General features: G+C 34.3%; 2 protein-coding genes across 4 annotated transcripts in view; both read left to right on the top strand.

Moving 5' to 3' along the window:
• Positions 1–4,606, top strand: part of LOC132911070 (cGMP-dependent protein kinase, isozyme 2 forms cD4/T1/T3A/T3B) — a 58,010-nt gene extending 53,404 nt beyond the window's left edge. For all 3 annotated transcript variants that reach the window (XM_060967450.1, XM_060967451.1, XM_060967452.1), the window contains 8 exons: positions 801–1,020; positions 1,096–1,159; positions 1,243–1,415; positions 1,677–1,823; positions 2,450–2,896; positions 3,015–3,314; positions 3,423–3,485; positions 3,590–4,606. In XM_060967450.1, the coding sequence (XP_060823433.1) occupies positions 801–1,020; positions 1,096–1,159; positions 1,243–1,415; positions 1,677–1,823; positions 2,450–2,896; positions 3,015–3,314; positions 3,423–3,485; positions 3,590–3,755 (1,580 nt within the window). In that variant the 3' untranslated portion in view covers positions 3,756–4,606. The remainder of the gene's footprint in view (positions 1–800; positions 1,021–1,095; positions 1,160–1,242; positions 1,416–1,676; positions 1,824–2,449; positions 2,897–3,014; positions 3,315–3,422; positions 3,486–3,589) is intronic.
• Positions 4,607–7,875: 3,269 nt separating this feature from the next.
• Positions 7,876–14,441, top strand: LOC132911068 (piwi-like protein Ago3). The gene is made up of 12 exons (XM_060967445.1): positions 7,876–8,562; positions 9,359–9,668; positions 10,481–10,636; positions 10,952–11,150; positions 11,213–11,526; positions 11,611–11,872; positions 11,956–12,309; positions 12,379–12,629; positions 12,693–12,843; positions 12,921–13,118; positions 13,246–13,437; positions 13,541–14,441. Exons 2-12 carry the CDS (start codon positions 9,373–9,375, stop codon positions 13,868–13,870), a joined length of 2,703 nt encoding a protein of 900 aa, XP_060823428.1. The 5' UTR covers positions 7,876–8,562; positions 9,359–9,372; the 3' UTR covers positions 13,871–14,441.
• The last annotated feature ends 362 nt before the right edge of the window (positions 14,442–14,803 follow it).

The following is a 14,803-nucleotide window of genomic DNA, read 5'->3' as shown; positions in this document are numbered from 1 at the left end:
GAATAAAAGTACGATCGATGAGAGGAATTTCGAAAAATCTGATTCCGTCGATATGATTATATCTTAAATGTTTCTACATATGATAGAAGAATATGATTTATATGCGTTATATAGCGTAAGCTTGACGAGTCGTCTAATGTGTTTTTGATTATCTGCTGCGAAGATTTCAACAGCAGCTTCGTCCGCTGGATTGCAGGATTTTCGAGATAGCGTAATTACATCTATCGAGTTACTTCGGATTGAAATATTAGACATCCTAAGTTATCCAGAAGCGTGAATTAAATTGTTCGCGCCTAACGCTAAATACGAAAATATGAATATGAAAAATTAAGATTTCGTAAAAAGTACATCTGCGTGATCCATGGCTTATCCTGCCAGGTTCCATCGTGCGTAACAAACGACGCAGGTGTTACTCGAATTTTGTAATAATCGATATTTGCGCCAACAACCGCGTCATCTTTGTACGTTGTATTAACCGGTGGACAAAAGTCTCCTTAACGTGCGTGATACGTTTGTAGCGTGAACCGCGACAAGTGGAAACTCCGTCGAGACGCGATCGCCAAATTTATCTTTGGGTCGCGTTAGGAAAGGCGTATCGAGAAACTTTTGTTCCTTCGACGAAGCAACGAAAAATGTTCCTTCGGTCTTTACTTTCGTTTAATTTGATAAAAAAAAAAAATTGTGTTCTCAGGAAAAATCACATCCTGCTCGATGATACTGTACGTTGTGTGGCACGAAAATGACGACCGAGGGATGTTTGACAGATTCAGCAAATACTAATTATTCGACTCTGTTTGCAGAGGGTAAAGTGGAAGTGTCTCGCGATGGCAAATACTTGAGCACTCTGGCACCGGGCAAGGTGCTCGGTGAGCTGGCAATTCTTTACAATTGTAAGAGGACAGCAACGATAACAGCGGCTACAGATTGCCAGCTATGGGCCATCGATCGACAATGCTTCCAAACGATTATGATGAGAACCGGCCTCTCGCGGCAGGCCGAATACACGGATTTCTTAAAGAGGTAAAGATCATTTCCACGCGATAATTGTGAAAGGGCGAAGACACGCTTCTTAACGAACGACGTGATTTGTTCCAGCGTTCCTATCTTCAAGAATTTGCCCGAGGAGACTTTAATCAAAATTTCAGACGTATTGGAAGAGGTAAGAGGTTTCGGGGTCATCATCTTCTCGATGATGTTTCTCTCGTTTCTCGTTTATTCCATATCGTGTACGTACTTTTGCAGACTTTTTACAACAATGGGGATTACATAATCAGACAAGGAGCAAGAGGAGACACGTTTTTCATAATAAGCAAAGGGCAAGTTCGCGTGACGATAAAGCAGCCCGATACTCCGGAAGAAAAGTACATCAGGATGTTAGGCAAAGGCGATTTCTTCGGCGAGAAAGCGCTTCAAGGGTAACTGTTTCAAATTTTATTAGATTATTATAAAATAGGGGAATTAAATCGTTGGAAGAGAACAATGTTGGATATTAAAACGGTGAACAACGACGAAAGAGAAAAATTTAACTTGTAATTTTTATTCTTTGCTTGCCAAATATAGGACGTTACCACAGTATGTACGTAGTCGATATACTATACGTCGCACTTTCGTCTCATCGTAATCCCACGGTATCGCGAAACGTTTAATGCGAATATTAATACGAAACGTTTCCACAGAGACGACCTGAGAACGGCCAACATAATCGCTGACGATCCGGAAGGAGTGAGTTGCTTGGTGATAGACCGTGAAACGTTCAATCAGCTAATCTCGTCGCTGGACGAAATTCGTACGCGGTATAAAGACGAACTCGTGGAACGTAGAAGGTGAGCCTTTATGAACTTACAGTTCGTAATCCGATCGTACACCGGCTTCATTACTAATAACCGCGTTAACTCTCATCAACGTTAATTATACACGACCATAATCATGATCGTGAATCGTCTGTTAAATCCCTGGTCTATGTGTATCTATATGTTATGTTTCACGCTTGCTACCTAGGATGGGAGAATAGAGCGTGCTATCTCGGAGTAAGTTTCGCGTTACGGTACAACCATGTGTGTGCTAATGATTCGACAATTAAGCTAACGTTTCGCTTTTTTCTTCGAGACGTGCCAGCAATTTGCATTAATGCCGCGTCGCTTAGAATGGAGGCTCGCATAACACGGAAAAAATGAAAAAGATTAGAAACTAACTAGTTGTTAATAAACCCTATTAATGCGGTATTAATGTAATTTAAGAGCATATAGCTACTCTTAAAAATACTCTGATTACGTTGGATCTCTATTAGGTAATATTTCAGGCTAGAAAGACATTTTCGCTTGTTCTTTTATTACTCGTTGGCAATTATTTCAATTTCTGACAAGAGTGTACCTGCGAAAAGTTAGTGTAATTAACGATCCTACAAATATAAAACGAACGAATCCACCATCCGAATAACGCTTTGATACAGGTTGAACGAGGAATTCAGAGATTTAAGGCTACAAGATCTTCGACCACTGGCTACTCTAGGAGTAGGCGGTTTCGGAAGAGTCGAATTGGTTCAAATAGTCGGGGACGGCAGTAGATCCTTTGCTCTAAAACAGATGAAGAAAGCCCAGATCGTTGAAACGCGACAGCAGCAACACATTATGTCGGAGAAAAGAATTATGGGTGAAGCTGATTGCGACTTTGTCGTGAAGCTGTTCAAAACGTTCAAAGACAGGAAATATCTTTATATGCTGATGGAAGCTTGCCTCGGTGGTGAACTCTGGACTGTTCTAAGGGATAAAGGTCATTTTGACGACGGTACGACGCGATTTTACACCGCTTGTGTCGTCGAAGCTTTCGATTATCTTCACTCTAGGAACATTATATACAGAGATCTCAAGCCGGAGAATCTTTTGCTTGATAGTCAAGGGTAAGATGATTTTTAACGTCCATCTAACGTACAGGACAAAGAAAATTTCCTCCGACACGTATCACTGTACGTGTGATGCGATATAGCGACGTAACATCGACACAATACATTTTTTTAGATACGTAAAACTGGTTGACTTTGGTTTTGCCAAGCGTTTGGATCACGGAAGAAAAACGTGGACTTTCTGTGGTACACCCGAGTACGTTGCACCGGAAGTTATTTTAAATAAGGGACACGATATCAGTGCCGATTACTGGTCCCTTGGTGTACTGATGTTTGAACTTCTCACGGGTACACCGCCGTTCACTGGAGGCGATCCAATGAAAACTTACAACATTATTTTAAAAGGAATCGACGCTATAGAATTTCCTAGATCGATCACACGAAATGCAACTGCATTGATTAAAAAGCTGTGCAGGTAATGATTAAACTCTAATTTATACACGAAAAATACTAATTTTATATCCTCGTTACTATCCATCGATCGATTATCAGATAGATCGTGAAATTAATTATTTATTTTAAGGGATAACCCTGCAGAGCGTCTTGGATACCAAAAAGGTGGCATTAGCGAAATACAAAAACATAAGTAGGTGTATGAAAATTTGCATTAGTTGCGTAAAAAGAAATGTAGTGCGTGTAAAAGAAAGGGGAAAAATTATTGTTTATCAACGATCCTATTTTCTTATTTAGATGGTTCGATGGGTTTAACTGGGAAGGCCTCAGATCGAGAACTCTTGAACCTCCAATCATGCCACGAGTTCAAAGTGCCACCGATACAACGAACTTTGACGAGTATCCTCCGGATTCAGATCCCCCTCCTCCTGACGACTTATCCGGCTGGGATAATGATTTTTAATCGATATTTAATTTATTTGTTCAAAGAAATCGTTATTTCTGAGAAAGAAAAATGTTGGAAATAGCTCGTATCGAAAGAATCGCAAGATAATTGGAAGATCGATGGAGAACGTGACCATCGGCATTCGCATTTATTCAACGAGCTGGTACTATGCGATGTTTAGATAATCGTTTAAAATAACATCGATCATCGAATCAAAGAAAGCGAAACTGGCCTGTGATACGATAATTAGGCTATTGAAAATTAGCTTTTCCAAACTTTTCGAGTCTATCGAATGATCCATAGATTCGAACATAGAGAAGATTATCCTTTTACCGTACTATCTAACGAGAAATATGAATTTTCAAGACGTCGGCCAAAAGATTATTGGCACGAATTAAACATGCGTCCAATTTAGGGAAATCTCTACACACACGAGCTCGCGTTCGATAAGATTAGAACTCGAACGTGGCATCGTGAGACGCGCACGAATGCGTTAAGTGCCATACCTAACAAAGGTAAGAGTCGAATACGATACGTGTGTACGAAGCGTCCACCTGAACGTGCACGATGTACAGTGAACTTAAATTGTAAGAGACATCTTGCCATCGAACTTGTAAAGTCGTGCACACAGTTTTACAGAATGAAGCATGTCGGATTCTTCTAGCGTCCGATTCATTGTTGTTTGATTTACTCTATAGTTTATTGTAATAATTCTATTTTAATTGATCATGCGAAAACGTGACTCTTGTAAATAATTGACTATAAATAAATATATATATATATATATATAATATAAAAAAAAATATATATATATACACACTTAGCAATTCAATGTATATCGATTATAAATAAAGTTTTATTAATGCTAATGGTGCGTAACTGGTTACTGTTATGGTTATCGTATGTTTGTCTTAGACTCCTTTCAAACAAATTTTGTATTTTATTCAATTATATTTTTATATTTGTAACGTTTTTGAAATTTAATTGCACAAAATTCCTTGTTTCTACTAATACTCGTATCCCATACGCCGCCTGACCATCGACGATCATCTATTATTAATTTTATACGTGTACAAAAGGGAGATGGAAACTCGAAAGTAAAATCAAGATGACGTATGTGTTACGTCTAGCGCTCCATACGAGCTGTAACGTGAAACAGGAAAAGGAATACGTCATAACTCGTGAATAGCGCGAGCCATAACTCTGGGCAAGAGGAATTAGGAATTAGGAACAGGAAGCTTAAGGGAAATAAAAAATACGACGCGTACGAATACTTTGATATCGCAATAAATCCACAAACAAATGCGCAACGATATTATTGAAGAAAATTAAAACCTGCCCTGAGGATATCGAAATCGAAACGAGGAACAACGAGACGTCCGTTGACACGCACCGCTTTGCGCGCGCTCTCTCCATCGCAATACCCATTAAGATAAACAGGCAACTGCAGCGCGCCAAAGTATCAAGTATCGGCATCAGCAAAGGTAACTACGTGTCAAAGAGAGTACGACTTATCATCGGCAGAAACTAGCACTGCGAGAGGAATGCAGCAGCAAGGGCTTCTAAAGAAGAAATCCTAATACCTTCGGAAGGACGTCAGCAGAAACGAAGACTGCAGCGTCCGCAGAAATAATTACGTGCCAAACCAACAATTTCGTTACCATGGGATAAACCGTCACGTGATAATTACACCATGATAGTTTTAGTATAAGTAAGCGTTGCCACTTAGAGCAAAGTTTAGTCGAGTGAAAAATTAGTCGAGAAGTTAATATCAAATTGAGCGAAGAGTTTAGTTTAGTTACGTTGAGATTCAGTTGAGTGGAGTCGAGTTTAAACTACTTAAGAGTGTAGTATCGTGGACGAAAGGCCTAAGAGATATCGGCTGAACCATAAACAATGTCGCGAGAAAGCCGAGGTATCGACAGGCCCATCAATGTGTCGTCGGTCCTTCGATCGAATAGTTTCGTGGAAAAGGCATACGTGATCCTGGCTACGAGCGGTTGCGTTAACACGTACGTGGTGGGGCTAAGACAAAAGACAAAGGGATGCCAAGGGAGAAAGACGAATTAACAGGCAGTGTCAGTGGAGAAGTCAGAGAGTGTGAACTGCGTTGTCGAGAGAGTGTGGTTCGCGCGAGAGAGAGCGTTGGGTCCGTGGTGACGACAGTTGCAAATTAACTATCTAGTTGTCTTAATTATCACACGTTGTTGTATTTAGTTCACGTTAAACAACCATCGTTTCCTGTTTATTCGATATCTGTACGATCCATTTATTGTAAATAAACTAATTGTAATACAAGATCCCACAAGAGTGAACATCAAGAAGTAAATCTGAACAGCCAGTCGTTCATTGTTCGTTGGTCGTTAATCAGGAGTTGAAAGCATACAGTATATCACTTAGTGCGATATTTCCAATTTCAACCAAATAAAGTGCGATCGGTAGTATATACAAGCAAGGTAAGAATTTTATACATTGTAACACTCTTCTCTAAAATTTCGGACTTGTAATGCATTGATCATTTGAATAAACTAGGCGTTGACTATTGGGATCAACAAACAAAAATTATTATCGTATATTTAATCGGGCCTTCTTTAAGAATATTAAACATTCAAAAACGACCGTTCCCTGTGCTAACTTGCGATGTCGCGACTGTACGAATCGCGCGGATTACGGTGCGATCGATAATCGAAGAAGCCTTACGGGTTTTTCGCAATTCTCCTCCCACTGTTAGCAGAAATATCCGCTCGTATTTGGGCAAAATTTGCGAAGCCACATTGGTTGCCACAGAGAGTATTATTGTTACAAACAGTCTTTGTTCATGCCAAGTGCTAAAAGCAAGAAGGAATTACAGAGACAAAGACCATGATAGTAAGGAACGTGCAAAACATTGGTTTAAACGTTTGTTAGCTGCCGAAATTAAAAGAGAAGAAGAGAGAAACCGAAAGAATTAGGATTGATCATAGAGAAAATAGAAATTAGTTTCAAACTTTTTTTTAAGTAACAGTATGATCAAAGGAAACAATTAGAAAAAATTTCTAAAATGTCTTATGGTGTATTCTAAAATAATATATTTCATGTCTCAAATTTTCGTGTAACGATATCTACTGCAACAAATAAATTACAATTTTTCCTTAAATTTTTCTTTTGAAATTTGCATTCTCTATTTGCTACTCTATTAGTGCCTGAAATTAGGCTACGTTAGATGTATTGAATAATGTTTTATCTTCATCTATTGTTGAGTATTCTCAATTTCAAATCATTTGAAATAAACGCCGCATAGTGTTAATTTTAAGAATGAATAGTCGCAACCACGATCATATAAACGATCTAGATCATGATCATATAAACAAGTCTCGACTATGATGTAAAAGACTTGGGAATTGTCATTAAATTAGCCTCTAAAATAGCTTATCAGTTCGGATATACGAATTACGCCAGCAGATAAATTTTGTCCTCAGTCCTTACTTTGAGGTCAGTAAATCTACACTGGTTAATAAAATGACCTACAAAACTTGATCTCCTATCAAATTATCGATCTCGACCTCGGCCACAGAGGTATCAAGATAGAGTATGTGAGCGAGCTAAAAAAGCGCTATAGGAATAGAAAGAGAACGCTGCATATAGACCTCTTGTGTTCTTGTTTAATAACGCATGCACATTTGTATAATAAATATAAATATGTAAGAATAACGATCGACTAAGGACAGGATAGACATGACATTAAATGGAACTTTGTGTCTCGTGTTATAAAATACCGACCTGTCAAAAAAATCAGAATATCTCTTACGCCATCTACGATATTCTGCTGCGAACATAGGAATTATTAGAAACAACTCCTTAGTGATCTTATTACCGATGGAACGTGATATTTGTAACATCAGCTTACCGATGTCTTGCTGTTTTACCGATAGAATGTTTAAGAATTTTTGCCTGTATCTCCCCTCTGCATTTCACACCCGAGGTGTCGCGAACGCGAGCTTGTCATCAACCATGATATCAACAGCCACTAAAAGGTAAGTTGCACCTCCACGTAGGTCAGACGGTTGTATAATTGATCGTCGGGGTTAGATTTTTTATTTTTCATTACGAAATTTCTCGTGCGTTACTATTTCCATTGGCATTAGGCAAGTAGAGACAAATCGAAGTTATAGATCGCAAAATTCGCACCTTTTTGCGTTAAAAAGATTGTTGTTTAAGAATTTTAGACTTTTAGTTTCTTTAATAGTTCCAAAATAAAAAATAGTTTCACTTTCTAAAATGGGTTGTTAATAATAATAAAGTTGTTTATGCAATCGGGACGTATTAAAATCGGAAAATGTTAAGAATGTAATAGTTCTGCACGAAATTACCGTTCTAATCAAATGCCGAAGCATAGGATTCTATACACTTCCTTCACAAGCTTCCATATTCTATATCATCCTCTTTGAAAATTTCCTCTCTGATCATACTTATAATTTCATAGGAAAATTCTGTTTTAATTAAACCCACTACTATGTTGAATCGATAATGCGGCATGTAACATGGAAGCGATAAGGGGAGTCAGGTGACCTCCAAAACGTGGGACACAAAAAAGTATTGAATGTCAAGTGTTTTTTCTGTACTTACTTCTGTATGTGAGTGTGAGACCTGTTTATATGAAAACAACCGTGACCGTGACCATGTGACCACATTCTAACTCCCAGAGATTTTCTCTCTGTCATTATATGTATATAAAAAGTAGCGGCAAATATTGAAAAACATGCGACAAGTACGTACTGTTTTACATTAGTTTTCAAAGCATTTTCATACGTGGATTCATGTTATATACTCATATTGTTTAGTAGAGGTAAAATTTTTATCTATCTATCTATCTATCCATTTTATATCTTGTTTTCTTTTCCTTTATCATTCTTTCATGCATCTTAATAATACGTTGGAAAAGAATAGATATATTTCAAAATTTGCCTGAAATATATTTGCCTGAAACTTTGTCTTAAACCTTAACTTTAAGTTAATATGATATGTATATAAAATATGTATGTGTACCTGTATTCTTTATAAATAATTATTTGAAATAGCTTAATGTTGTTTAATAATAAAATAAATAATAAAAAATAAAAATCGATATGGATGAAACATTTATTTTTGTTATCGATATATAAACAATATTCGGAATGTTAAATAAACTTATTTTTTAAACAATTTTTGTTCTCGCTACACGTGTCTTGCTTTCACAGTTCATTTCGTATTTATTTACGTGTAATTGTATGTGTTTATTTTTTGAGTATTTTTATATAATATATTTAAATTTCCACAAAAATTTCATACAATATACATTTCCTTTATTCATATCTTAATTAAATTATGAATCGATATACGAGAATATAAATTCAATATTTTACTGTGTCATAAAGCTTTATGCTTTAAAAAAGAATTCTCATAAGGAATTTGCGCTGAAATTTTTTTTAACATTTTCAATTTTCTCATTTTTATGTTTCATTATTGTATTATTGAACTGTTTGCTATTAAAAAACACAATAGTGAAAGTTCTCATGCAAGATTATTATATGTAGTTATCATAATTGTTTTGATGTTTTTATTTATGATACCTTCATGTAAAACAAGATTAAATTATATTACAGTATATATATGAAAAATGGAAGAAGATAAGGAAAAACAAACTGGTAGTGGAAAAGGAGCTATGCTTTTAAAGCTCGCGAAAGAAAAGAAAAAACCTGGAGGTTCACCTGCAGAATCATCATCAAGAAGTCAAAGACAAACACAACATAATGTTCCTAATCCAACTGAAATACCATCCAGTTCTAAAACAGGACATGGAAAAGGAAATTTATTAAGCACATTAAAATCAATGCAATCTGCCAGTGCATCGAGTTCTAAACAAGTAGAAGTAGCTAGTCCAGATAGAGAGTTGCCAATCGACGAAGCTGCTGGGTATGTATGCTAATTTATAGGTATATTATTTTCAGTTATATCTTTAAATGTATTTTTATCTTTCCAAAAATAGTATAATGTCATATTACCTTCCGGGTAATAATTACAAAAATGTATTTGTTACATTAAGAATCAATCATTTGATATATTATTTAATAAAATCATTTAAATTTACAAGTCTCTTTTCTCAGTTTAAGGATCATGTAAGAAAAGGATATACCTCATCAATTTTAATACTTTTCAAATATGTTGTTGAAATCAACATGCTGAATAACTTTTTCTTATACATATAACTACCACTTGTATTTAGTTTTTTGAGATATTCATAAAAATACTTTTGCTACTTTTTATCTTGGATTAGGGTTGATTTACCATTATGTATGGATATGATATGAACTTCATACGTATCACATTTTAATTTGTAAATGCAAGAAGGTAAGAAATGAACTTAACATATAATTAGTTTAGCTAATTTAGTGAGAGCCATTATCACATATATAATATCATCAAGTCTGCACATTAAGATAACCGTAAACTACCTCAGAGATGAAGAGATTAATCTAACCCAAACCAAAAATAAAAAGTATCAAAGGTGGTTTTATGAATAACTCAAATTAAAGCCAAGCGGCAATTATATGTTTAAGGAAAAGTTGCAGAGAACTGTGTTCCCAACAATGTACATATTTAAAAGTGATTGAAATCAGTGAGGTATATTCTCTTCTATATAATCACCAAAATATGCTGTAAGAAACATAAAATACATGTTACAAGTATATGTATTATTAAAACCAAATAAAAATATGTTTTTATAGCTTAGCTAAAAAACAATCAGACACTGCTGTACAATCTTTTGATGATGCAGGAGTATTAGGTAAATTATCCGATATGACAGTACAAGAAACGAAAAGTACACCTGAAACATATTCACCATTTAAACCAATATTTCGACAAGGAACAGGTGGAACTCCGTAAGTATTGATATATGTACAAGATGTCTCTGCAATTATGATATGATCAAAGGATAATTTCTCATTAAAGAATATGCTAAAAATACAGAATGAAGATTTTGCATATAAGGCCCTGTTTTCGGAACATGACTGTAAATGCCACCAAGTACATGTACATTACTTCCATTTTGAAAATGGATGTAATTACTTTATACCGTCAATTTTGATCATTTTGTATTTAATGATTGCAAGGATACCTGTAATAACCTAATAAAATACCTAATAATAACAACAAAATTAAGCGAAACAAATTAGAAAATAGGAATAAATTTTTAGAATACAGTTAAGTGGTAATTATATAAGCCTCAAATTAAGTCCTGGAAAAGGGTTGTTCAATTATGAAGTCAAGTTTAATCCTGATATTGAGTCAAGGCCACTTCGTAGAAAACTTCTTAATCAACATTTACAAGCACTTGGACGAACAAAAGTATTTGATGGAGTAACACTCTATTTACCACAGAAGTTAGAGCAGAATGTAAGCAATGACGAAACTTTAAAAGAACACATACATAGATTTATATGGTTTGCAATTTTTAGATAACTATCCTTGAATCTATACATCCTATGGATCAGTCAAAAGTGGATTTAAAAGTAATATATAAGAAACAACAAACTATGTTTGAGAACATTCCATTTTTCAATGTTTTACTTGGCCGTGTTTTACGATCGCTTAGTTTAGTTCGCATTGGCCAACATAATTTTAATCCGAATGGAATACATACTATACCGCAACATAAGTTAGAAGTGTGGCCAGGCTATGCAACAGCAATTACTGCATATGAAGGGGGTTTAAAATTATGCATAGATGCACGGCATCGTGTTATGCGTACAGAAACTATACGTGATTTAATGTAAGACTTAACTAATGTAACTAATTTCATAAAAAATGTGATATTATAGTTAATTTTATTTTATTGTAAAATACAACGATGCAGGCTCAACTTCAGAATTAAACCGAATTTCAAAGAGTCTGTTCTAAAAGAGTTAGTTGGGTTATCCGTTTTTACAAGATATAATAATAGAACTTATCGCGTTGATGACGTTGCATGGGATAAGAATCCAACATATGAATTTTTTAAAGGAAATGACAAAGTTTCTTTATTAGATTATTATAAGTTTCATTGGAATATAGAGATACAAGACGCCAGTCAACCACTTTTAGTTCATTGCAATAAACATAAATCATCTACTGGTCATGTAAGTAATGAAGTTCTTCAAGCAATGAAACGTAAATGTCATTAAGTCCATCTCAAATTCCATTGTACAACTTTTATATGTAGACACAAGAAAAAATGATATTGTTGGTTCCTGAGCTATGTTACTTAGCAAGTTTGAGCAATAGTGTTCGTTCAGATTTTAGAATTATGAAGGATCTCATGGAAGTGACTCAAATGACTCCCAATTCTCGACGTAACATAATTCAACATTTTGTGCAAGAAATACAAAATAATGATATACCACGGGGAATATTAGCTGAGTGGGGTTTATATCTGGAACCTGATGTAGTAGAATTTGGAGGCAGACTTTTTGAAACTGAGTGCATTTACTTTGGTAGAAATGTAAGGCATAGGATTCCACCTAATCGTCCTGTAGATTGGGGTTCAGCAGTGTGTAGAAATGCTCTTTTAAGAACTGTAGGTACTTTTATATATTACATATTTAATAATTTGATAGTGACATTTAGAATATAATGATATTTTTAGCCTAATCTGAATGAGTGGGTTATCTTGCATTGCCGCAAAGATACAAGATGTACACGAGAATTTATTGGTATGTTCAAAAATGTTACAAGAATTATGGGTATGAATGTTAAAGAGCCACAGATGATTTGCTTAGAAGACGATAGAATTGAAACATATGTACAAGCACTAAGAAACAATATCCAAGAAACGACTGATCTAATGATCATTGTGTTTCCTACAAACAGAACTGATAGATATTCTGCGGTAAAAAGGTAAAACACTTTATACGCATATTTTATAGTTTCCATATTAAAAATATATTCTTCAATATCTAGAGTTTGCTGTGTAGAAATGCCTATACCTTCTCAAGTAATTATGTCTAGAACTATTTCTCGTGGTGACAAATTAAAGAGCATAACAGAAAAAATTGCTTTACAAGTTAATTGTAAGCTGGGTGGAGCACTTTGGGCTTTAATTATACCTATGGTATGATGAGATGCACATACACATTTATAATTTTAATTTAAAGAAATAAACATGAATACTAAATTTTAATATGTTAGGACAATTGCATGATATGCGGTATAGACGTATATCATGCAGGTAGTGGCCAATCAAAAGGGAGTGTTGCAGGCTTTGTAGCAAGCCTAGATAAGCCATTGACAATTTGGCACAGTAAAATCTGTATACAAGGTAAACGTCAAGAGATAGTAGATATGTTGCAAATGTGTTTAGTTTCGGCTATAAAAGCCTACCATAGAGTAAGTAATTTTTAACATTCACTGTGTATATATATATATATATATATATATATACACACACATTAATATTTTGTATACTAGTTATCTGTAATACATTTGTAAATATTATTATTATTTTCTTTTGCAGTATAATAAGTGTTACCCAGATCGTATTATCATATATCGAGATGGAGTTAGCGATGGACAATTAGAGATTGTTGTCAGATATGAGATAAAACAGCTATTAGCATCATTTAAAGCTATAGAAAGAAATTACGAACCAACACTAACTGTAATAATAGTTCAAAAACGCATTAATAGCCGGATATTTGAGAAATGTGTAAGTGCCTAAGAAAGAAGGAAATTACATATTAACAACTTATAGTTCTCAATCTCACACACATATATATATATATTTCTTTATTTATTATATTTATTTATAGCGCATGGGATTGAGGAACCCTTCACCAGGAACAGTTGTGGATTGTTACATAACAAAACCAGATGTCTACGATTTCTTCTTAGTTTCTCAAAACATACGTCAAGGAACAGTATCACCAACTCGCTATATCGTTGTATATGACAATAAAAATATGAGACCTGAACATATACAACGACTAACGTATAAGCTTTGTCATTTGTATTACAATTGGCCTGGTACTATAAAAGTTCCAGCTCCTTGTCAATATGCACATAAGCTTGTTTCTCTCGTTGGTCAAAATTTACAGCTAGAACCACATAGATCACTTGCCGAAACATTATATTACTTGTAAGTTTTATATATGACTCAACATCCTAGGATGTTGTTAATCAGATCTAGATACCACATAATTCATAAGTACTTACTAGACTGATACTGATATAAAGGATTTAATATGTTCACACAAATATAGTTTCATATTTCACTGACATATAAATTTGAAAAGTATTATAGAAGAGATAAAGCTATTTTTTTGTACGGTACTACTAAGTCATTTTTTCTGTCATATATTAATATATGATAATAATATCAGTATTAAGATCACTGCTGGATAAATTGTTTTAAGCGGTAAGTTGTAATATTTCTTTACTCTATACAACTATAACCAAAACATTGTCAGGGATAAAGATAGCAATTTTGCAAACTCATAGATAAAATGTTATATTTGGATAAGTATAGTTTATATATTATATACATAAAATGTAATTTAGAAATTTTATATCATGTCCATATAAATACTTCTCAATCATTATGTATAAAATTAAACTGAAATAAAAACAAATATTTTATATTTTTGTTACAAATATAATTTGTATACTTAATTATTTAAATTTTGTTTATTAATACCCCTTTGAATACACGAATATTGTGAGTCTAATGCTTTGAATAATTATTGAATCACCATACACGCGATATGAATCACGGACAAAAAATTTCAGACTTAGGCAAGTACGAACTCTGGACCTTGTGTATAAATATCTAGTACTTCGTTTATTTCGTAAAACATGTACTTCGTTAATCTACATATTATAATAAAACCACTAAAGTACATGAATAATGTTTACCTTTTGATTTCATGCAAATTTAACCATGTTCGTGTTTACTTTTTCGAGTTGTGCAATATTATGCATTGCTTTTTATTAAGAATTATATTCTGTTCTTCATGTACACTGTATTAAAAATGATTATAATAGTCCATTAGTATAAAGGAATTTATTTATCTGCT

The sequence above is a fragment of the Bombus pascuorum genome, chromosome 10 (genome assembly GCF_905332965.1).
Source record: "Bombus pascuorum chromosome 10, iyBomPasc1.1, whole genome shotgun sequence".
Taxonomy (NCBI): Eukaryota; Metazoa; Arthropoda; class Insecta; order Hymenoptera; family Apidae; genus Bombus; species Bombus pascuorum.
Note: the sequence above shows the minus strand (reverse complement) of the source record. Positions and strands in the feature narration are given on the sequence as shown.

Coding starts and splice junctions, on each gene's coding strand:
- LOC132911068 (XM_060967445.1), top strand. CDS start 9,373: ATGGAAGAAGATAAGGAAAAACAAACTGGTAGTGGAAAAGGAGCTATG. Junction 10,637..10,951: donor CAAGGAACAGGTGGAACTCC/GTAAGTATTGAT, acceptor ATAAATTTTTAG/AATACAGTTAAGTGGTAATT. Junction 11,527..11,610: donor GAAACTATACGTGATTTAAT/GTAAGACTTAAC, acceptor ACAACGATGCAG/GCTCAACTTCAGAATTAAAC.